Here is a 17,862-nt window from a genome sequence, read left to right as displayed (position 1 = left end):
TATGCACATCAGTCCTATTACTTTTATATAAGTAACACCCAATATTTTTTCAATATTAGCAACATTTTAACTGACCTGTAGGCTTTGTTTGCATTTTTGCATTTTGAATGAAGGATTGTGGTGATAATTCACAGTGTCAAACTGTACAAAGAAAGAGGAAGTGAAGTATATTAGTAAAGTGTCCAAACAAGGCTATGCAAGATTCAAATACAAGCACACTTAACTTCATGGTCAAGCTGAAACCCGTAAACTGTTGAAACCATGGATTGGATGTCCATGATCTCATCTCATTATCTCTAGCCGCTTTATCCTGTTCTACAGGGTCGCAGGCAAGCTGGAGCCTATCCCAGCTGACTACGGGCGAAAGGCGGGGTACACCCTGGACAAGTCGCCAGGTCATCACAGGGCTGACACATAGACAGTCAGTACGTTTACATGCGCATCCAAATCGAGCTGCTGTCGGTAATCGAGCAAAGGGTCCCAGCAGGGGTGCCAGAGAAATCCAATCCTACATGCATACTGTGAAATCGAGCTATTGAGTGAGGTGCATTGTGCACCCGAGCCACAGGTGGCGCTACACGCCCCATCGTGTTGGTACACTTCCGGTTGTCGTCATGAAGAAGAGCTATTCAAGAGTATAAACAAAGGGACTACAGGCGGAAATTAGCATGTACTGCTATAACCTGGTACAGACATCTGTCCTTACCACAAGGATAATGTTTAATTTGTACACTGTCCCTTTTAAAAATAAAATAAACTTGGGGGCGTCGTGGCTCAGGTGGCTAAGGCGCCATACCATAAATCCGGGGACCCGGGTTCGATTCCAACCCAAGGTCATTTCCCGATCCCTCCCCGTCTCTCTCTCCCACTTATTTCCTGTCCTGTCTCTACACTGTCCCAAAAATATATTTAAAATAAACTCTAAGAAGAGTGTTTGTAGTTTGTATGTACGAACAGAAGTGTTCCTAATAAAGTGGGCGGCTAAGGTGAAGTGTCATGCCGACCGAGGCTGTTTTTTTTTTTTTTTTTTCCGACCGAGGCTGTTGTGTTTCCCACTTGTGGTCTCGTCACTCGTCACTTCCGGAAGGGGCAGTGCTGAAGTAACTAGCTCGATAGGGTATACATGCACTAAGTAGCTCGGCAGAAATCGCATAATCTAGGTCGTGTAGCTTGATTCCGAGAAATCAAGTTCGGTTCAATTTCAGCCTAGCTAAGGTGTTTACATGCCATTTAGAACTTCGATTTCAGACGAGCAACGGCAGAAATTCGATTTTCTCTATGTGCATGTAAACGCACTCACAGACAACCATTCACACTCACATTCACACCTACGGTCAATTTAGAGTCACCAGTTAACCTAACCTGCATGTCTTTGGACTGTGGGGGAAACCGGAACACCCGGAGGAAACCCACGCAGACACGGGGAGAACATGCAAACTCCGCACAGAAAGGCCCTCGCCGGCCACGGGGCTCGAACCCGGACCTTCTTGCTGTGAGGCGACAGCGCTAACCACTACACCACCGTGCCGCCGATGTCCATGATACTTTCAGAAAAAAAAAATTTCTTGAAAGGGTCCTATGAGCAGTGCCTTTGTTCTGTCCAGGCAGCATCTCCTTCATGGGGAACTTCTGCAGCACTAATGTGGAGAGCTGGGAGACATTTTTATTTCTGGAGTGCTTGTCACATTCAATAAAAGTACAGGTTTGTTTGACCAGAAAGGAAACCGTCTGGAAACCATTGGGACAAATGGAAAAGATGCGTCCAAGGATAATAGTAATGCTTGACTGGGTGTCTAAAGAAATGATACAGACAGCACCATACAGCCACTATACATCCACTAATATATGTGAAGAGTGGATCAGGGCATCAAATCCAGAGAAATGTACTGCAGACATCGCCTCAAATTCTGGATATCCCCAGTTTAAGGGCCCAGTGATTTATATTCCCAACAACGCTTGTCTGCTCCCACCCAGTGGCCTGTCCCATACACCTGATGAACTGTATGCCTAGCTTGATGAGTAACATGAGGATCAAATTATTTTAAAATTCCTGGAACAAATTAAAATAAACAGATACAGACTGGTACAGCCTGTCATCAGGGATGACAAGACAAACAAATATACATTCAAGACCACTGAGCCCAACCCTTGCAAGACAAACATTCTTTTTCATGTTTGCTTGTACTTGAACTACTCAGTTATCTGCCATGCAAATAACCATGCAGAATGACCCCTCTATGTTATACAAAATGCAATGTTTCTTAGTCAGTGCTCAGTCATAAGGTAGCTATTACCTTTCACATCCCTGTAGCATGAATGGTTTATGTTTGACAATGTTCCAGAGTATCTCTCCAGCTACTAGCTCTACATCTGGTGGGCTTAGGACTTAACCAAACATGTCAATTAAGCCAATATAAATATGGCATCTGAAAAGACTTTGGAGTGGAATCTTTAGAAGTATGGAACTAGAAGTAACTAGAAGTATGGAAGGTTATCAGAATCAAACACATAATTGTATTAAGAATAGCTCAAATAACCTGGAGTGATTTAGGCATTTTAGCTTCCAAAAGCCCTTTGGCACATCTGGATTTCAGTTTCAATAATTGGATTTTACCAACAGACTTGTGAAATTGTGTGTGCAAGTGTTACCTTTAAAGGACTTGATAAGGAATGGAATGTCATTTGTTCATTCTGTTTTTCTCTCCACAGTTTGGAGATTTTGAGCAAAGAAGACAGGCAACCATGACACTGGTATCCATATGTGTTCTGCTGCTGATGTTGGGGGGGAGCGCTCTGTGTGGTGGCTATGCCCCTATGCCCCAGATGAAGTACATGCAGCCTATGATGAAGGGTCCAGTTGGCCCCCCCTTCAGAGAGGGGAAGGGTCAGTATCTTGGTAAGTGTTACTAATACCCTGTCCACACTAGGGATTTTGTACCGATACAAAACTACTTTCATACCGCAACACCTGTCCACACTAGCAACTATACCGGTACTGTAGCGGTATAACTGTATCGGTACGAAACCCACAAATGTATGGGTTTCGTACCGGTACAGTATCGGTACTGTAGCGCTTCGCTGTAGTGTGGACAGATGAAGCGGCTCTATATCGATACAAATATAATGCGCAAAGTCACACACCTCAATCGATGTCTTCGCTGAATAAAATAGTGAAGAACGGAGATTCGTTTGTTTCTTTCTCAACAGTCTCGCACGTTTTATACGATTCGACTGAATAAATGACCACCAGACATACAGACTGTACATTGACAACAAAAAGCACACACACGTTGTTTCATCGGCCATATTCTCAGAAGGAAGTTACTCAGTAACCACAGAAACATTTCGCGCACGTGTATTTCAACTACCGTGAAAGAAAACCGCAAACATTTCTTGCTAGTGTGGACAGATGCACTAAACTGTACCGGTATACTTTGTATCGATACAGTTATACCACTTTCGTACCGGTATAAGTGTGAACACAGCACAAGTAACCAACTAAAGCATGTTAATTGCATAACTCTCAGAAAAGTTCAGAAAATTCCATTGTGAGAGATTTTTCAACATCTACTAAAAATGCTATCCAATCTGCCAAAGTTCTAAAAAAATAATTGTACTGATATACACATATAAATACATTAGAGTAGCATTGAACATGTTTTAGCATTAAAGGAACAGTCCACCGTATTTCCATAATGAAATATGCTCTTATCTGAATTGAGACGAGCTGCTCCGTACCTATCCGAGCTTTGCGCGACCTCCCAGTCAGTCAGACGCCGTCAGACGCGCTGTCACTCCTGTTAGCAATGTAGCTAGGCTCAGTATGGCCAATGGTATTTTTTGGGGCTGTAGTTAGATGCGACCAAACTCATCTCATCTCATTATCTCTAGACGCTTTATCCTTCTACAGGGTCGCAGGCAAGCTGGAGCCTATCCCAGCTGACTACGGGTGAAAGGCGGGGTACACCCTGGACAAGTCGCCAGGTCATCACAGGGCTGACACATAGACACAGACAACCATTCACACTCACATTCACACCTACGGTCAATTTAGAGTCACCAGTTAACCTAACCTGCATGTCTTTGGACTGTGGGGGAAACCGGAGCACCCGGAGGAAACCCACGCGGACACGGGGAGAACATGCAAACTCCGCACAGAAAGGCCCTCGCCGGCCCCGGGGCTCGAACCCAGGACCTTCTTGCTGTGAGGCGACAGCGCTAACCACTACACCACTGTACCGCCCGCAACCAAACTCTTCCGCGTTTTTCCTGTTTACATAGGTTTATATGACCAGTGATATGAAACAAGTTCAGTTACACAAATTGAAACGTACCGATTTTCTATGCTATGGAAAGTCCGCACTATAATGACAGGCGTACTAACACCTTCTGCGTGCTTCGACAGCACATTGATATCTGAGCTCCGTATCAATGCACTGCCGAAGCGCGCAGAAGGTGTTAGTACGCCTGTCATTATAGTGCGGACTTTCCATAGCATAGAAAATCCCCACATTTCAATTTGTGTAACTGAACTTGTTTCATATCACTGGTCATGTAAACCTATGTAAACAGGAAAAACGCGGAAGAGTTTGGTCGCATCTAACTACAGCCCCAAAAAATACCATTGGCCATACTGAGCCTAGCTACATTGCTAACAGGAGTGACAGTGTGTCTGACTGCGTCTGACTGACTGGGAGGTCGCGCAAAGCTCGGATAGGTACGGAGCAGCTCGTCTCAATTCAGATAAGAGCATATTTCATTATGGAAGTACGGTGGACTGTTCCTTTAATGTCATTACTGTAGCACTAAAACACTCCAATTAGTCCAATTAATGAGAGAGTGAAAATAAAACTTTTTTTTGTCTTGTAATGGTGAGGTGTTTGGTGGGGGGGCACAGAAGCCATGTCTGTCATGACCTTCTTTTTCTGCCTGTGCTCCTCACCATTGGTGTGACCTTTGAGATCTTTCTGTCCTTGTTTAGCACAGCTGAGACTTTTATTGGAAATGTCGCTAAAATTTATAGGTATCCAATCTGGCTTGATGAATGCATCCATAATCAGGAGATAATCCTAGCCATTCAGTGTTGAATTTCAAAAACGAATGTGCACCACTAAACTTTTACTTGGACATTCTATGATGGCTAGCTAAGGTACAAGGGCACCGCTAAGCTGTACTAGCCAATTACAAGAGCCTTCAGTGCTTCTCACTGGCTAAACTAAGCAACACAGTAGGAGGTCTCAGCTGTTTCTCAGGAGGTCTCAGCTCTAATTTTTTATCATCACCATAGCTACACATCAAATGAAATCAAGCCAATAAACTCAGATTAATTGGTTAATACGCTTATAAAATTAGGTTTAAACATTATTTTTGTTTGGCAAAAAAAACAAACAAACACAGTTTGACTGTTTTAAAGTGTCTCTTTTCTATCTATAATAGTGCCACATCGGCAATTCCTTGAACGACTGTGTCAAGCTTGGAAACACAACCTAATCCCTGTGTCTTTAGTCTGAGAAATAGACTTTCTCCAGGCAGTGAGTGGTCAGGAAGAAAAGCCAAAAGTGTGTCAGACGAAGGGAGTAGCAAAGATGAACAATGAGAGGACAGGAACAGGTTGTTGTTTAGTGTCTCCTCTCACCTCTGTGATTTATGAGGAGCATTGTGAAAGCATCAGAGGAGGATAAAGAAGAAAAGTAAAGGCTAGAGAGGGATTGAGAGGGTTCAAGTTAACTCCCTTTAGAGCAGTATATCAAAAGTGCATATACTTCAATACTTGGGAGGGTAACAAAATGGAAAGGAGGGGAAGGAAATAGTGTCAGAAAGTACGGTGAAAGGCTGAGGGGGTCAGGATATGATGAGAAAGCCAGGGTAGGCACTAGGATAAGAACACTTCTTTTTCATCTACTAAAGCTAGGCAGTATCTATTTCACAAGAATGGAGTAATGTTTACAGCCCTGAGCACTTATCAGCCATGATGGTTTTATATGAATGTCTGGACTATTCTGCAAAATAGCTGAATACTTTCCTTCTCCTTAAGTCTGACTTACAGAAATAATAAAAAGCACTTTCTGTCATGATATTGCTCTCCCATGTCAAATAAATTAATGAAGAAGCAGATACTTCAGGCACTCCAGATCTTCCACCCATCCATTATCTGTAACCACTTATCCTGTGCAGGGTCGCAGGCAAGCTGGAGCCTATCCCAGTTGACTATGGGCTAGAGGCAGGATACACTCAGGACAAATCACCAGGTCATTGCAGGGCTGACACATAGGCCAAGTTTACATTAGACCGTATCTGTCTCGTTTTCTTCGCGGATGCACTGTCCGTTTACATTAAAAAGCCTGGAAACGCCGGGAAACGGGAATCTGCCAGGGTCCACGTATTCAATCCAAATCGTGTCTGGTCCGGTGCTGTGTAAACATTGAGAATACGCGGATACGCTGTGCTGAGCTCTAGCTGGCGTCGTCATTGGACAACGTCACTGTGACATCCACCTTCCTGATTCGCTGGCGTTGGTCATGTGACGCGACTGCTGAAAAACGGCGCGGACTTCCGCCTTGTATCACCTTTCATTAAAGAGTATAAAAGTATGAAAATACTGCAAATACTGATGCAAATACTGCCCATTGTGTAGTTATGATTGTCTTTAGGCTTGCCATCCTTCCACTTGCAAGTGGTAAGTGACGCGCATGCCCGACATGCGCTGAGATCACACACACAGCGGCTCAGTCCCAAATCACTGCTCGTGCGCTTCACTGCACAGGGCCGGAGTGCGCACCCTCCAGAGGGCACTCGCTGTTCAGGGCGGAGTGATTTGGAGCGCAGGATGCCTGCGGAGCCGAGCGTTTCCATGTATTGGCGTTGCTATGTGCACGCGAATCGTGTATTGGCGTTGCTGTGTGCACACTAATCGTTTTAAAAACGTTAATCTGATGATCCGCTGATACGGTCTAATGTAAACCCCACCCTAGAGACAAACAACCATTCACACCTACGGTCAATTTAGAGCCACCAATTAACTTAACCTGCATGTCTTTGGACTGTGGGGGAAACCCACGTAGACACGGGGAGAACATGCAAACTCCACACAGAAAGGCCCCCATCGGCCACTAGGCTCGAACCCAGAACCTTCTTGCTGTGAGGCGACAGTGCTAACCACTACACAACCGTGCTGCCCCACTGCAGATCTTGAAAAAGTGAATTATGAAAATATGAGCCTAATGCATGTATCAAACTTACTGTCATTTTGATTCATGCATTTTCTTTATATTTTGAGGATTGTATAAGATACAGAGGAAACAATGTGAGTTTAGTAGAAAAATTGATTATTGGAAATATTTTTTCCCCTCCAACTACAATGGTGCTTGAAAGTTTGTGAACCCTTTAGAATTTTCTATATTTCTGCATAAATATGACCTAAAACATCATCAGAGTGGTTAGCGCTGTCACCTCACAGCAAGAAGGTCTGGGTTCGAGCCCCGTGGCCAGCGACGGCCTTTCTGTGTGGAGTTTGCATGTTCTCCCCGTGTCCGCATGGGTTTCCTCCGGGTGCTCCGGTTTCCCCCACAGTCCAAAGACATGCAGGTTAGGTTAACTGGTGACTCTAAATTGACCGTAGGTGTGAATGTGAGTGTGAATGGTTGTCTGTGTCTATGTGTCAGCCCTGTGATGACCTGGCGACTTGTCCAGGGTGTACCCCGCCGTTCGCCCGTAGTCAGCTGGGATAGGCTCCAGCTTGCCTGCGACCCTGTAGAACAGGATAAAGCGGCTAGAGATAATGAGATGAGATGAGATGACATCATCAGATTTTCACACAAGTCCTAAAAGTAGATAAAGAGAACCCAGTTAAACAAATGAGACAAAAATATTATACTTAGTCATTTATTTATTTATTGAGTAAAATGATCCAATATTACATATTTGTGAGTGGCAAAAGTATGTGAACCTCTAGGATTAGCAGTTAATTTGAAGGTGAAATTAGAGTCAGGTGTTTTCAATCAATGGGATGACAGTCAGGTGTGAGTGGGCACCCTGTTTTATTTAAAGAACAGGGATCTATCAAAGTCTGATCTTCACAACACATGTTTGTGGAAGTGTATCATGGCACGAACAAAGGAGATTTCTGAGGACCTCAAAAAAAGTTGTTGATGCTCATCAGGCTGGAAAAGGTTACAAAACCATCTCTAAAGAGTTTGGACTCCACCAATCCACAGTCAGACAGATTGTGTACAAATGGAGGAAATTCAAGACCATTGTTACCCTCCCCAGGAGTGGTCGACCAACAAAGATCACTCCAAGAGCAAGGCGTGTAATAGTCGGTGAGGTCACAAAGGACCCCAGGGTAACTTCTAAGCAACTGAAGGCCTCTCTCACATTGGCTAATGTTCATGAGTCCACCATCAGGAGAACACTGAACAATAATGGTGTGCATGGCAGGGTTGCAAGGAGAAAGCCACTGCTCTTCAAAAAGAACATTGCTGCTCATCTGCAGTTTGCTAAAGATCACGTGGACAAGCCAGAAGGCTATCGGAAAAATGTTTTGTGGATGGATGAGACCAAACTAGAACATTTTGGTTTAAATGAGAAGCATTATGTTTGGAGAAAGGAAAACACTGCATTCCAGCATAAGAACCTTATCCCATCTGTGAAACATGGTGGTGGTAGTATCATGGTTTGGGCCTGTTTTGCTGCATCTGGGCCAGGACGGCTTGCCATCATTGATGGAACAATGAATTCTGAATTATACCAGTGAATTCTAAAGGAAAATGTCAGGACATCTGTCTATGAACTGATTCTCAAGAGAAGGTGGGTCATGCAGCAAGACAACGACCCTAAGCACATGTCATTCTACCAAAGAATGGTTAAAGAAGAATAAAGTTAATGTTTTGGAATGGCCAAGTCAAAGTCCTGACCTTAATCCAATTGAAATGTTGTGGAAGGACCTGAAGCGAGCAGTTCATGTGAGGACACCCACCAACATCTCAGAGTTGAAGCTGTTCTGTACAGAGGAATGGGCTAAAATTCCTCCAAGCCGGTGTGCAGGACTGATCAACAGTTACCGGAAACGTTTAGTTGCAGTTATTGCTGCACAAGGGGGTCACACCAGATACTGAACACAGCGGTTCACATACTTTTGCCACTCACAGATATGTAATCTTGGATCATTTTCCTCAATAAATAAATGACCAACTGTAATATTGTTGTCTCATTTGTTTAACTGGGTTCTCTTTATCTATTTTTAGGACTTGTGTGAAAATCTGATGATGTTTTAGGTCATATTTATGCAGAAATATAGAAAATTCTAAAGGGTTCACAAACTTTCAAGCACCACTGTATCTTTACTAATTACAGAGCATTGCAATAAGCATTTCACTGTATGTTGTACTATGTATGATTGAGCATGTGACAAAATTTGAATTTATTAAAATTTCATTTTAAAATGATTGAACTGTGAATGAACTCTGGAGTAGAAATACATTGTATGAATAAAATGTGGCCTGCAGCAGTTTGTTCTGGTGGACATTCAGATTTAGCAAATGTGGATAAAGCCTTGATTGGCCTACCTTTGGAAAGCTACAAAAGACTTGCCCATCTCAGTATTTGTTAGCTGTTACCTGTAATATTAGTGTGTGTGTGTGTGTGTGTGTGTGTGTGTGTGTGTGTGTGTGTGTGTGTGTGTGTAAAACTTTAATTAGAACTGAACTAATGGTAAGTAATACTATGCTCTTAGGGCCCGTTTACACGAGGACGCTGTCGGGTAAAAACGACTAAATATTTTATCGGAAGTGCCTTTCGTCTACACGGGGACGGCGTTTCCGAGGCTGAAAAACGGAAAAAATTGAAACCGCCTTCCAGAGTGGATAAGTTAAAAACAGCCCCCGTTGCATATCCGTCTAAACTACCCAATACGCGAAACTCTGCTCGGATCTGCTCACGTCGGGTACGCATTTACGTCATACATATGTCATATACTGTACATGCCAGCCCGGGAAGTCAGAAAGTAAGTAAAAAAGTAAGAGCATGTCTGATTACATCGATCCAACGGACCTTCAAGCTGCTCTGGCAGCTTTAATAAACGTCCAGGAGTCCTTCGAACATCTATACCGAATCTGCACATATACCGTTAATGAACAGAGGCGGGTATAGTATGCTCTTACTTTTTTACTTACTTTCTTACTTACCATAGCCAGAGTAGTCAAAGTTTTTGCGGTGCAGATCAGACAAGACGGAAGACGTTGTGCATGCGTGCAGACATAGCGGAGGTCTTTCACAGCACCACCTAGCCGCCTGGCATGCACATCCAATTGAATTCCACACATTTATGCGTCACCGTATAGACGCAGATTTCCTCCTTGAAAACGGTCGTGTAGACGCGGAAAAAAGTGAGAACGAAAACGGACTTTTGCGTTTTTGTTTCAGACCGTCCCCGTGTAAAGTGGGCCTTAGAATAGGGTTCCTAGAAGGTTCTCTAGACAGTTCTAATGAGTTTTACTCAGAATCATCTCTGAAAGCTGAAAGAGAAGCCTTCTCTTGTAGCATTCTACCCTTCGTTGTTGTCCCCAGAGGTACAAACCTAAGTATGTTTAAGGGTATGAAATGGAACAGTGTAACAAATACAAAACACTGATTCTTTTTTTTTCTTATCTTGTATTTGATTGTCTGCTATGAAACGCAGCACGCTACCTGGAAACCATTTCAAAGATCAGGGCCAAAATATGATAAAAAGTAGGAATAATAACGAGACTGCTGCAGCTCATCACTATTGGAAATGTATTTCATAATTCTTTAAAGCATATAATCTATCTTGTTTTTAAGCAAATACATGTCTGAATGTAGCATAGGATTGATGTTTTACCACTTAAGTAATGCAGAACAAGTTCAGAGTCTTGAACTTGTCCCTGAGGCCAGAGTGCTGATTGTAATAGGCTAATGAATCTGCTACCATCTAGTGGATGATACAAATAACATACAAGGAACAAAGGGAATATCCTTTGCCTTTCTTTGTACATTCTTGTGTGTTTATGCTATATCCACTTCCAATTTAAATATTTAAAGATGAGCTTTTAAATCATGCTTCTAGACCTTAGCGAGTAAAAGTAAGCCTCTCAAGTTTTGAAAGTAAGCCCTAAAACAAACCCCAAACCCCCAGACAAAACCAGGATAGCACCTTAAAGCTGGTAAAAGCAATTAACAAGACATTGTTTTGTCAGTTGTAATTAAAAAGTAATTACAACATTAAAAAAAAAAGAATAGTGTCGTCAGTAAAATCACATTTGGTAATCAACATATTTATCCATACGTGTTTCTTAGAAAAATAAAAAATAAAAAAGTCACACTTTATTAAAAATGGTCACATTAACAATTAAAATTGAAGGTGATATGACAATTATATATTTATTTGGGGGTGATGGTAGGATCTAAATTTTTAAGTAGGATCTAAATCTATAAAAGAAAAGTTGTTTTGGTTTTTAGGTAACGCACTTCATTGACACAGTTGTGTAATTCACACAGTCTCAAATTTAGAAAGCTATCAACAGTAAAAGTGTCTTTAGTTTGGGATGGGAGGGGTGAGGGGCACAAGAGTAGGGCCACTGTGGCATTACCATATGCAAGGCACCAATAATGCTATGCAAAAATGATTCTTCAGATTAATGACTCTCTATACTCTCACAACTGTATTCTTCAGTTGACATGGATATTTTTGTAGTTTAGTTGGTGAAAAGGTATTTCAAAAAATAGATACTGCTTTTAGAAGAAGAAGAAACCTTTATTTGTCACATGCACACTTCAAGCACAGTGAGATTCATCCTCTGCATTTAACCCATCTGAAGCAGTGAACAGCCACACTACAGGAGCACTCAGGGGTTAAGTACCTTGCTCAAGGGCACTTCAGCCCAAGGCCGCCCCATGTTAACCTAACTGCATGTCTTTGAACTGCGGGGAAAACCGGAGCACCCGGAGGAAACCCACGCTGACACAGGGAGAACATGCAAACTCCACACAAAAAGGCCCCTGCCAGCCACTGAGCTCAAACCCAGAACCTTCTTCCTGTAAGGTGATAGTGCTAACCACTACACCACCGTGCTACCATGTTTTAGAAACACAGTCAGAGGCCTGACCCCAAATTTCTGGTACACATAGCTGATAAGAGCAAATTAGCTGGCTAAATTTGCTAATTAAGTAAAAGACATCAACGAGAAAACAAATCAAATCGGATAATTACATACACATCAGGAAACAAGAGAACAGAGAACAGCTTGGGTAAGAAAAAAATACATACACCAGTCGCAGTCAGATATGCCAGTTTTGCTGCTTATTTAACCAGCTAGCTCGCTGCCATCACTCATTAAAGCCAAAGTGGAGTGCATGTAAACTTTACTACATAGTATTGAATTAATTTGATACATTTTACTAAAATTTACTATACAAAAGAATTCATGCAATTGTTCAATTTACCAAAATGCAATTCAAAATGGAAAATAACTATATCTATTAAGAAAAACTCTCACTGTGTTTTCTGTTCTGGTTTTCCGTCATGTTACTAATACTTCTGGGAATTAAATGGTGTATGTGTTTATCAATTTCTGCAAAAATGTCCTTTAATTTTCATTTTCTTTCACAGAGTATCCACCTGCAATGGAAGTGAAAGGGGAGCCTGGACCACAAGGGAAGCCAGGACCCAGGGGACCACCTGGGCCTTCAGGATTACCTGGGAAACCTGGAATAGGGAAACCAGGTCTCAATGGTCAGCCAGGACCCCAGGGCCCAGCAGGGTTGCCAGGAATTGGAAAACCAGGACTACCTGGTCTGCCAGGAAAGGTTGGGCCCAAAGGGCCACCAGGAAACGATGGTGACAAGGGATTTCAAGGTGAGCCTGGGCCACGTGGATTACCAGGGCAACCAGGATCACCTGGTCCTGCAGGGCTCTCATTAAATGGCAAACCTGGGCTCCCAGGAGTTCGGGGCCCACCAGGATCTAGGGGTGAACCAGGACCAAAAGGTAGTCGTGGTTTGCCTGGTGAGAAAGGAGTCAAGGGGGAAAATGGCAAAGGCAATCCAGGTCCACCAGGTCTCAGGGGACCTTTTGGCCTTCAAGGACCTCCTGGACTTCCTGGTAATCCAGGTGTGGGCAAGCCTGGACTGAATGGGTCACCTGGACCTTCTGGACAAAAAGGAAACCAGGGGCTTCCAGGGGACCAAGGTCCTCCAGGGAAACCTGGTCCTTCAGGACCACAAGGGCCACCTGGATCAACTGGAGTAGGAAAACCTGGCATGGATGGTGTGCCTGGTAGACCAGGTCAAATTGGGCAAAAAGGTGAACCAGGTCAAAGGGGTGTTAATGGGATTCCTGGGAGCCCTGGCTATGGTAAACCTGGTCTTGCAGGACAGAAAGGAGACAGAGGCCCTGCCGGATTACCAGGAGCTCCAGGTGATAAAGGGGAACCTGGCACAGGAGGTCTACCAGGGAATACAGGGTCATCTGGGCAGCCAGGACCTTCAGGTTTACCAGGTCCAATGGGTCTTCCAGGAAAACATGGCTTGCCTGGCCTGAAGGGAGAGAGTGGTCCCCAAGGGCCTCCTGGCTTGCCTGGACTCAGAGGGGATCAGGGTCCCAGTGGGTTGGCAGGTAAGCCTGGCCTCCCAGGGGATAAAGGGCTTCCTGGGCCAAGCGGAGCCATTGGAAAACCAGGTCCAAAAGGTGATGCTGGTCACATTGGTTTGCCTGGTAATCCTGGATTGACTGGGCCTCAAGGTTCCAAAGGAGAAAATGGCCTTCTAGGGCCTCCAGGGCCACGTGGTATAGCAGGAATTCCTGGGTTACCAGGGCCCACAGGTCATATGGGACCACAAGGTATTCCAGGATTGAAAGGAGAGCAAGGCCCACCAGGCGCCCCAGGAAATGGAAAGAATGGGGATCAGGGAAAACCAGGTCCACAGGGACCACCAGGAAAACCAGGCCCTACTGGAATAAATGGTCCCCGTGGTCTTCCAGGTCCACCCGGCCCACCTGGCCCACCTGGTCCTTCTAATGGAGATACCAAAGTAGCAGTGTCAGGGCCTGATGTTGGTGGAGAAACAATACCAGGTCAAAATGGAAAACCACAATTTAGGCTTGAACTCTCTGCTACTGCAGCTCCTGCTTTCACTGCTATTCTAACAACACCCTTTCCACCATCTGGTATGCCTATCAAATTTGACAGGACTCTCTACAATGGGCAGAATGCTTATAACCCCACCACTGGCATTTTCACCAGCCCAATGCCTGGAGTGTACTACTTTTCTTATCATGTTCATGTAAAGGGAACCAGCCTGTGGGTGGCACTATACAGAAACAATGTGCCTGCCACATACACATATGATGAATACAAGAAGGGCTATATGGACCAGGCATCAGGTAGTGCAGTGCTGGAGCTAAAAGAAAATGACCAGGTTTGGGTGCAGATGCCATCTGACCAAGCAAATGGGCTCTACTCCACTGAGTACATTCATTCATCCTTCTCAGGCTTCCTACTCTGCCCTACATAACAGGTCATCGTATACATCATTTATTATCTAGTGGTCTGCAGGACCTGTAAGGTGTTACAAGCAACACCTGTAACAACAAAAACAGGAAAGACTGAACAACAACAAAAAAAAGATAAAATTAGGACATGGAAACTTTATGCTGTATCTGTTTTAGCGCTTTAAAAGGTCTGATTTGATTATGGTTTTACTTTAAGTGTGTTTGGTATCTTTTGCGTATAATATGTTATTATAATGTTGTTGCTGTTATTGTTTTATTCATGTACTTGACGTTATTGTTTATTGGAATCAGACGACGTGTAAGTAACAGTTTTACCCATGTGACTGCGCACTCTGCCAAAATGACTAATTGAACTCCATCTCTTTGACTCTGGGTAGTGTGTTCCCCTGACTGCAGTCACATTTATTTTGAACTCATTGTTTCTCTTTTTTTGTCCCATAACAGGCTTCTAACTCAGTGCCATATTTCACAAATTACTTGTAAAAATAAAGAAACATCATTTTATCTGTACTAGCCTGGTAATTTTAAGTGACTAAATTAAAAAATACTATGTTTAGATTAATCAGCCTGCAGTCACAAAGGATATAATTCATTGCTACTTTTTGTGATTTGGTGGTATCTATGTGGAGTTTATTGTTCTTATCCTTGAAGTAGAAGGCTTTACTTGATTATTCAAAATGTTTACTTTGAATTCAAACTGAGCTTCTGATGTGTAAGAATACAAATGATGTCATGAGTATTAACTCTCCCTATAATGCTAGCATATATTTTATGAAAACATTTCAGCAAATAACGGACTTAACTGTTTGCCCCTTAACGTATGTTTTCTTGTATAACATGTGTAAATCGGTCTTTGCTCTAACTTTGTTGATATTCTGATATTAAAGACAGTCCGTGGTAAAGACATAACATGATATGGGCAATTAATCAATTTATCAATTCTGTATTTTCTAAACACTAATCATCTTCACTGTTAAGTAGCTAAGTGCTTGGTATGTTTAATAATCCATAGGTGATACATTTTCAAATTATTTCTAACTTCTCAACTATCATAACAATTCACACAAATGTACTACATTTAAATCAGTTCATAAAGTTTGTAGACAGATATTAAATGAACAGATTTAATGAATGCACTGGGTTTATGTATTAAAATATATTAAAATATAAAGTCATTCTTATGTGCTAGTACACAAGGAACCAGGCGTAGAGGTTTACTGAGTGTTATTAAGTGGATTATCTTTTTGCAACAGACACAGATGCTGTTTAGACACCTAGCCTGTCTTTAGTATTCTTTGGGTCAGAGTATTACATTTTATTTCTAAGTCATGCCATGACATTTTTCACATTTACCAAATTAAATGTAATATGTGAATAAACTGTATGTCATACTATTGCATTGACTGGTTCAGTGTGAATTATGCAGGCGGGAAAATTATCCAGACTACTGTGAAAAGAAAAAGATAATACAATAGGCTTTACAAAAGAGTTCGGGCAATATCAGCATCTAAATTTTCCAATAAGTTGTCAGTATGCTCCAGCCTATATTTGGGCTGTTCTCATAGAATTGGGACTATTATTTAGTTACTAAGATCAGTAATATAGTAAAACATTAAAAGATATAAAAATAAAATATCAAGAATGTTTTATTAAGCAATCAGATTGCATGGCTTTGATGGTACAGATAATGCAAGAATCATATTATTATTATTATTATTATTATTATTATTATTATTATTATTATTATTATTATTATTATACACATACAAACCAGCAAAGGTTAATGAAATACTGATAATGATAATGAAAGACTTTCACAGTGCTTCAACTGTGGTACAAAGATAGTTATTGATATAAATGATACTGCAAAAGTACATTTATATTTTGAATTAAAATCACTATTTTCAATTTTACTGTGCTGAATTTGAGATCAACTTAGGATGAAAGAGAAACAGCTAAAGTGGAGGACAACAACCGTGTCTCATGGTTTAAAAAAAAAAATTCATCAGAACATCCAACCAAATAAACAAGCAACATTTTCAGGAAGGCAGAATTTAAACTTCACAACTTGCCATTGCTGGTTAAAAGCATTGTATGTAAAAAACAAGTTTATACATGAGTCACATCCCTTTTTTCACATAAACAGATACAGCAGAGTTCCTGATAAAGCAGAACCGTACTATATCGAAGCAAAGTTTGTTTCTCATACTTCAGTCCTAGGATGTCAAGATTGAATCAGAGCAGAGCAATAATAAGTAAGTGAGATAAATATATAGAAATGACTAAAAGAAATAATATTAAAAAATAAGCACAAATTTAAAAAAAAGGAGAAGAAAGAATATTATTAAAATCATTATGATTTCTTAGGGTGACTACATATTCTGCTAAATATACCAGTGTGGTCAGTCAGCATTTTCTCAGCAGCTTATGTCTGTCTTTCAGACACTTACTCCCATAAGATAAGTATGATGCTTTTCTTGTGGCAAATGAACAATTACATTGAAAAAAATTTTTTTCTCAACTATTTTCACATAATTTTCATTTTTTAAAACATGTGTGTAAAGTTTTGGTTTTCAATATTGTCATACCTGCTTCTTAATGTCTGTTTTGTTTCAGTTTTTTGAGTGACACTGAGTCCTTTCATCGCTTTTCACAACTGATTTTATTTTTTATTTTAAAACAGTGAAAATCCTCGCTTCGGTTTGTAAGGAATATTTGTTGTTATGGACATGATAAATAAAAACAGTTTGTCCCATTTGCACATGAACTTAATGAAGGTATATTTAAGCATATGTGATAAATCGACAAGAATGCCTTCTGAAGCACCCACATAAATAAACATGCAAATAATTATTTGTATGTATGTATGTATTAATTATTATTATAATTATTAACCTATTTAACAACATTAATGCATTACATTGTAGTTAGCATACTCTTGTTGCTTAAGGAATAGTTTTCACCATTATTTCTTTTCCTTTTTTTTCCAATGTACTATGTATCAGACTATAGGGTTTTGTGTTGTATACACGGCTATTGCATTTATGCTGTGCAATAGACGTTAGCCATTAAATGCACTCCTTTGATTGAAGGTTTTGTCAGTTTATACATCTGCAATACTTGATAGTATTGATGCGACATCAATAAAGATTCTCCTGTACAAATCTTGATGGTATTTTTTTGTATTTTTTTAACCCATGTTCCCAACAACCAATTCCTGGTCAACATTATTGTCATCCCACCTGCACACTATTGTTTTGTTCTTTTCTTGAAACTCTCTCCTTGACTGTATTTACAAGTAATAAAAAGCTAATTATTTTATCTGTAACTGACTTCTT

General features: G+C 41.4%; 1 protein-coding gene across 4 annotated transcripts in view; it reads left to right on the top strand.

Annotated features, from left to right (window-relative positions):
• col8a2 (collagen, type VIII, alpha 2) overlaps nt 1-16,272 on the top strand; it is an 82,422-nt gene extending 66,150 nt beyond the window's left edge. For 3 of the 4 annotated variants that reach the window (XM_060942815.1, XM_060942816.1, XM_060942817.1), the window contains 2 exons: nt 2,710-2,896; nt 12,623-16,272. In XM_060942815.1, coding sequence (XP_060798798.1) covers nt 2,743-2,896; nt 12,623-14,526 — 2,058 coding nt within the window. In that variant the 5' untranslated portion in view covers nt 2,710-2,742 and the 3' untranslated portion in view covers nt 14,527-16,272. The remainder of the gene's footprint in view (nt 1-2,709; nt 2,897-12,622) is intronic. The other variant, XM_060942818.1, reaches the window with a different exon arrangement.
• The last annotated feature ends 1,590 nt before the right edge of the window (nt 16,273-17,862 follow it).

This window comes from Neoarius graeffei, chromosome 16 (assembly GCF_027579695.1).
Source record: "Neoarius graeffei isolate fNeoGra1 chromosome 16, fNeoGra1.pri, whole genome shotgun sequence".
Classification (NCBI taxonomy): Eukaryota; Metazoa; Chordata; class Actinopteri; order Siluriformes; family Ariidae; genus Neoarius; species Neoarius graeffei.
This window is presented reverse-complemented; position numbering and strand designations above follow the sequence as displayed.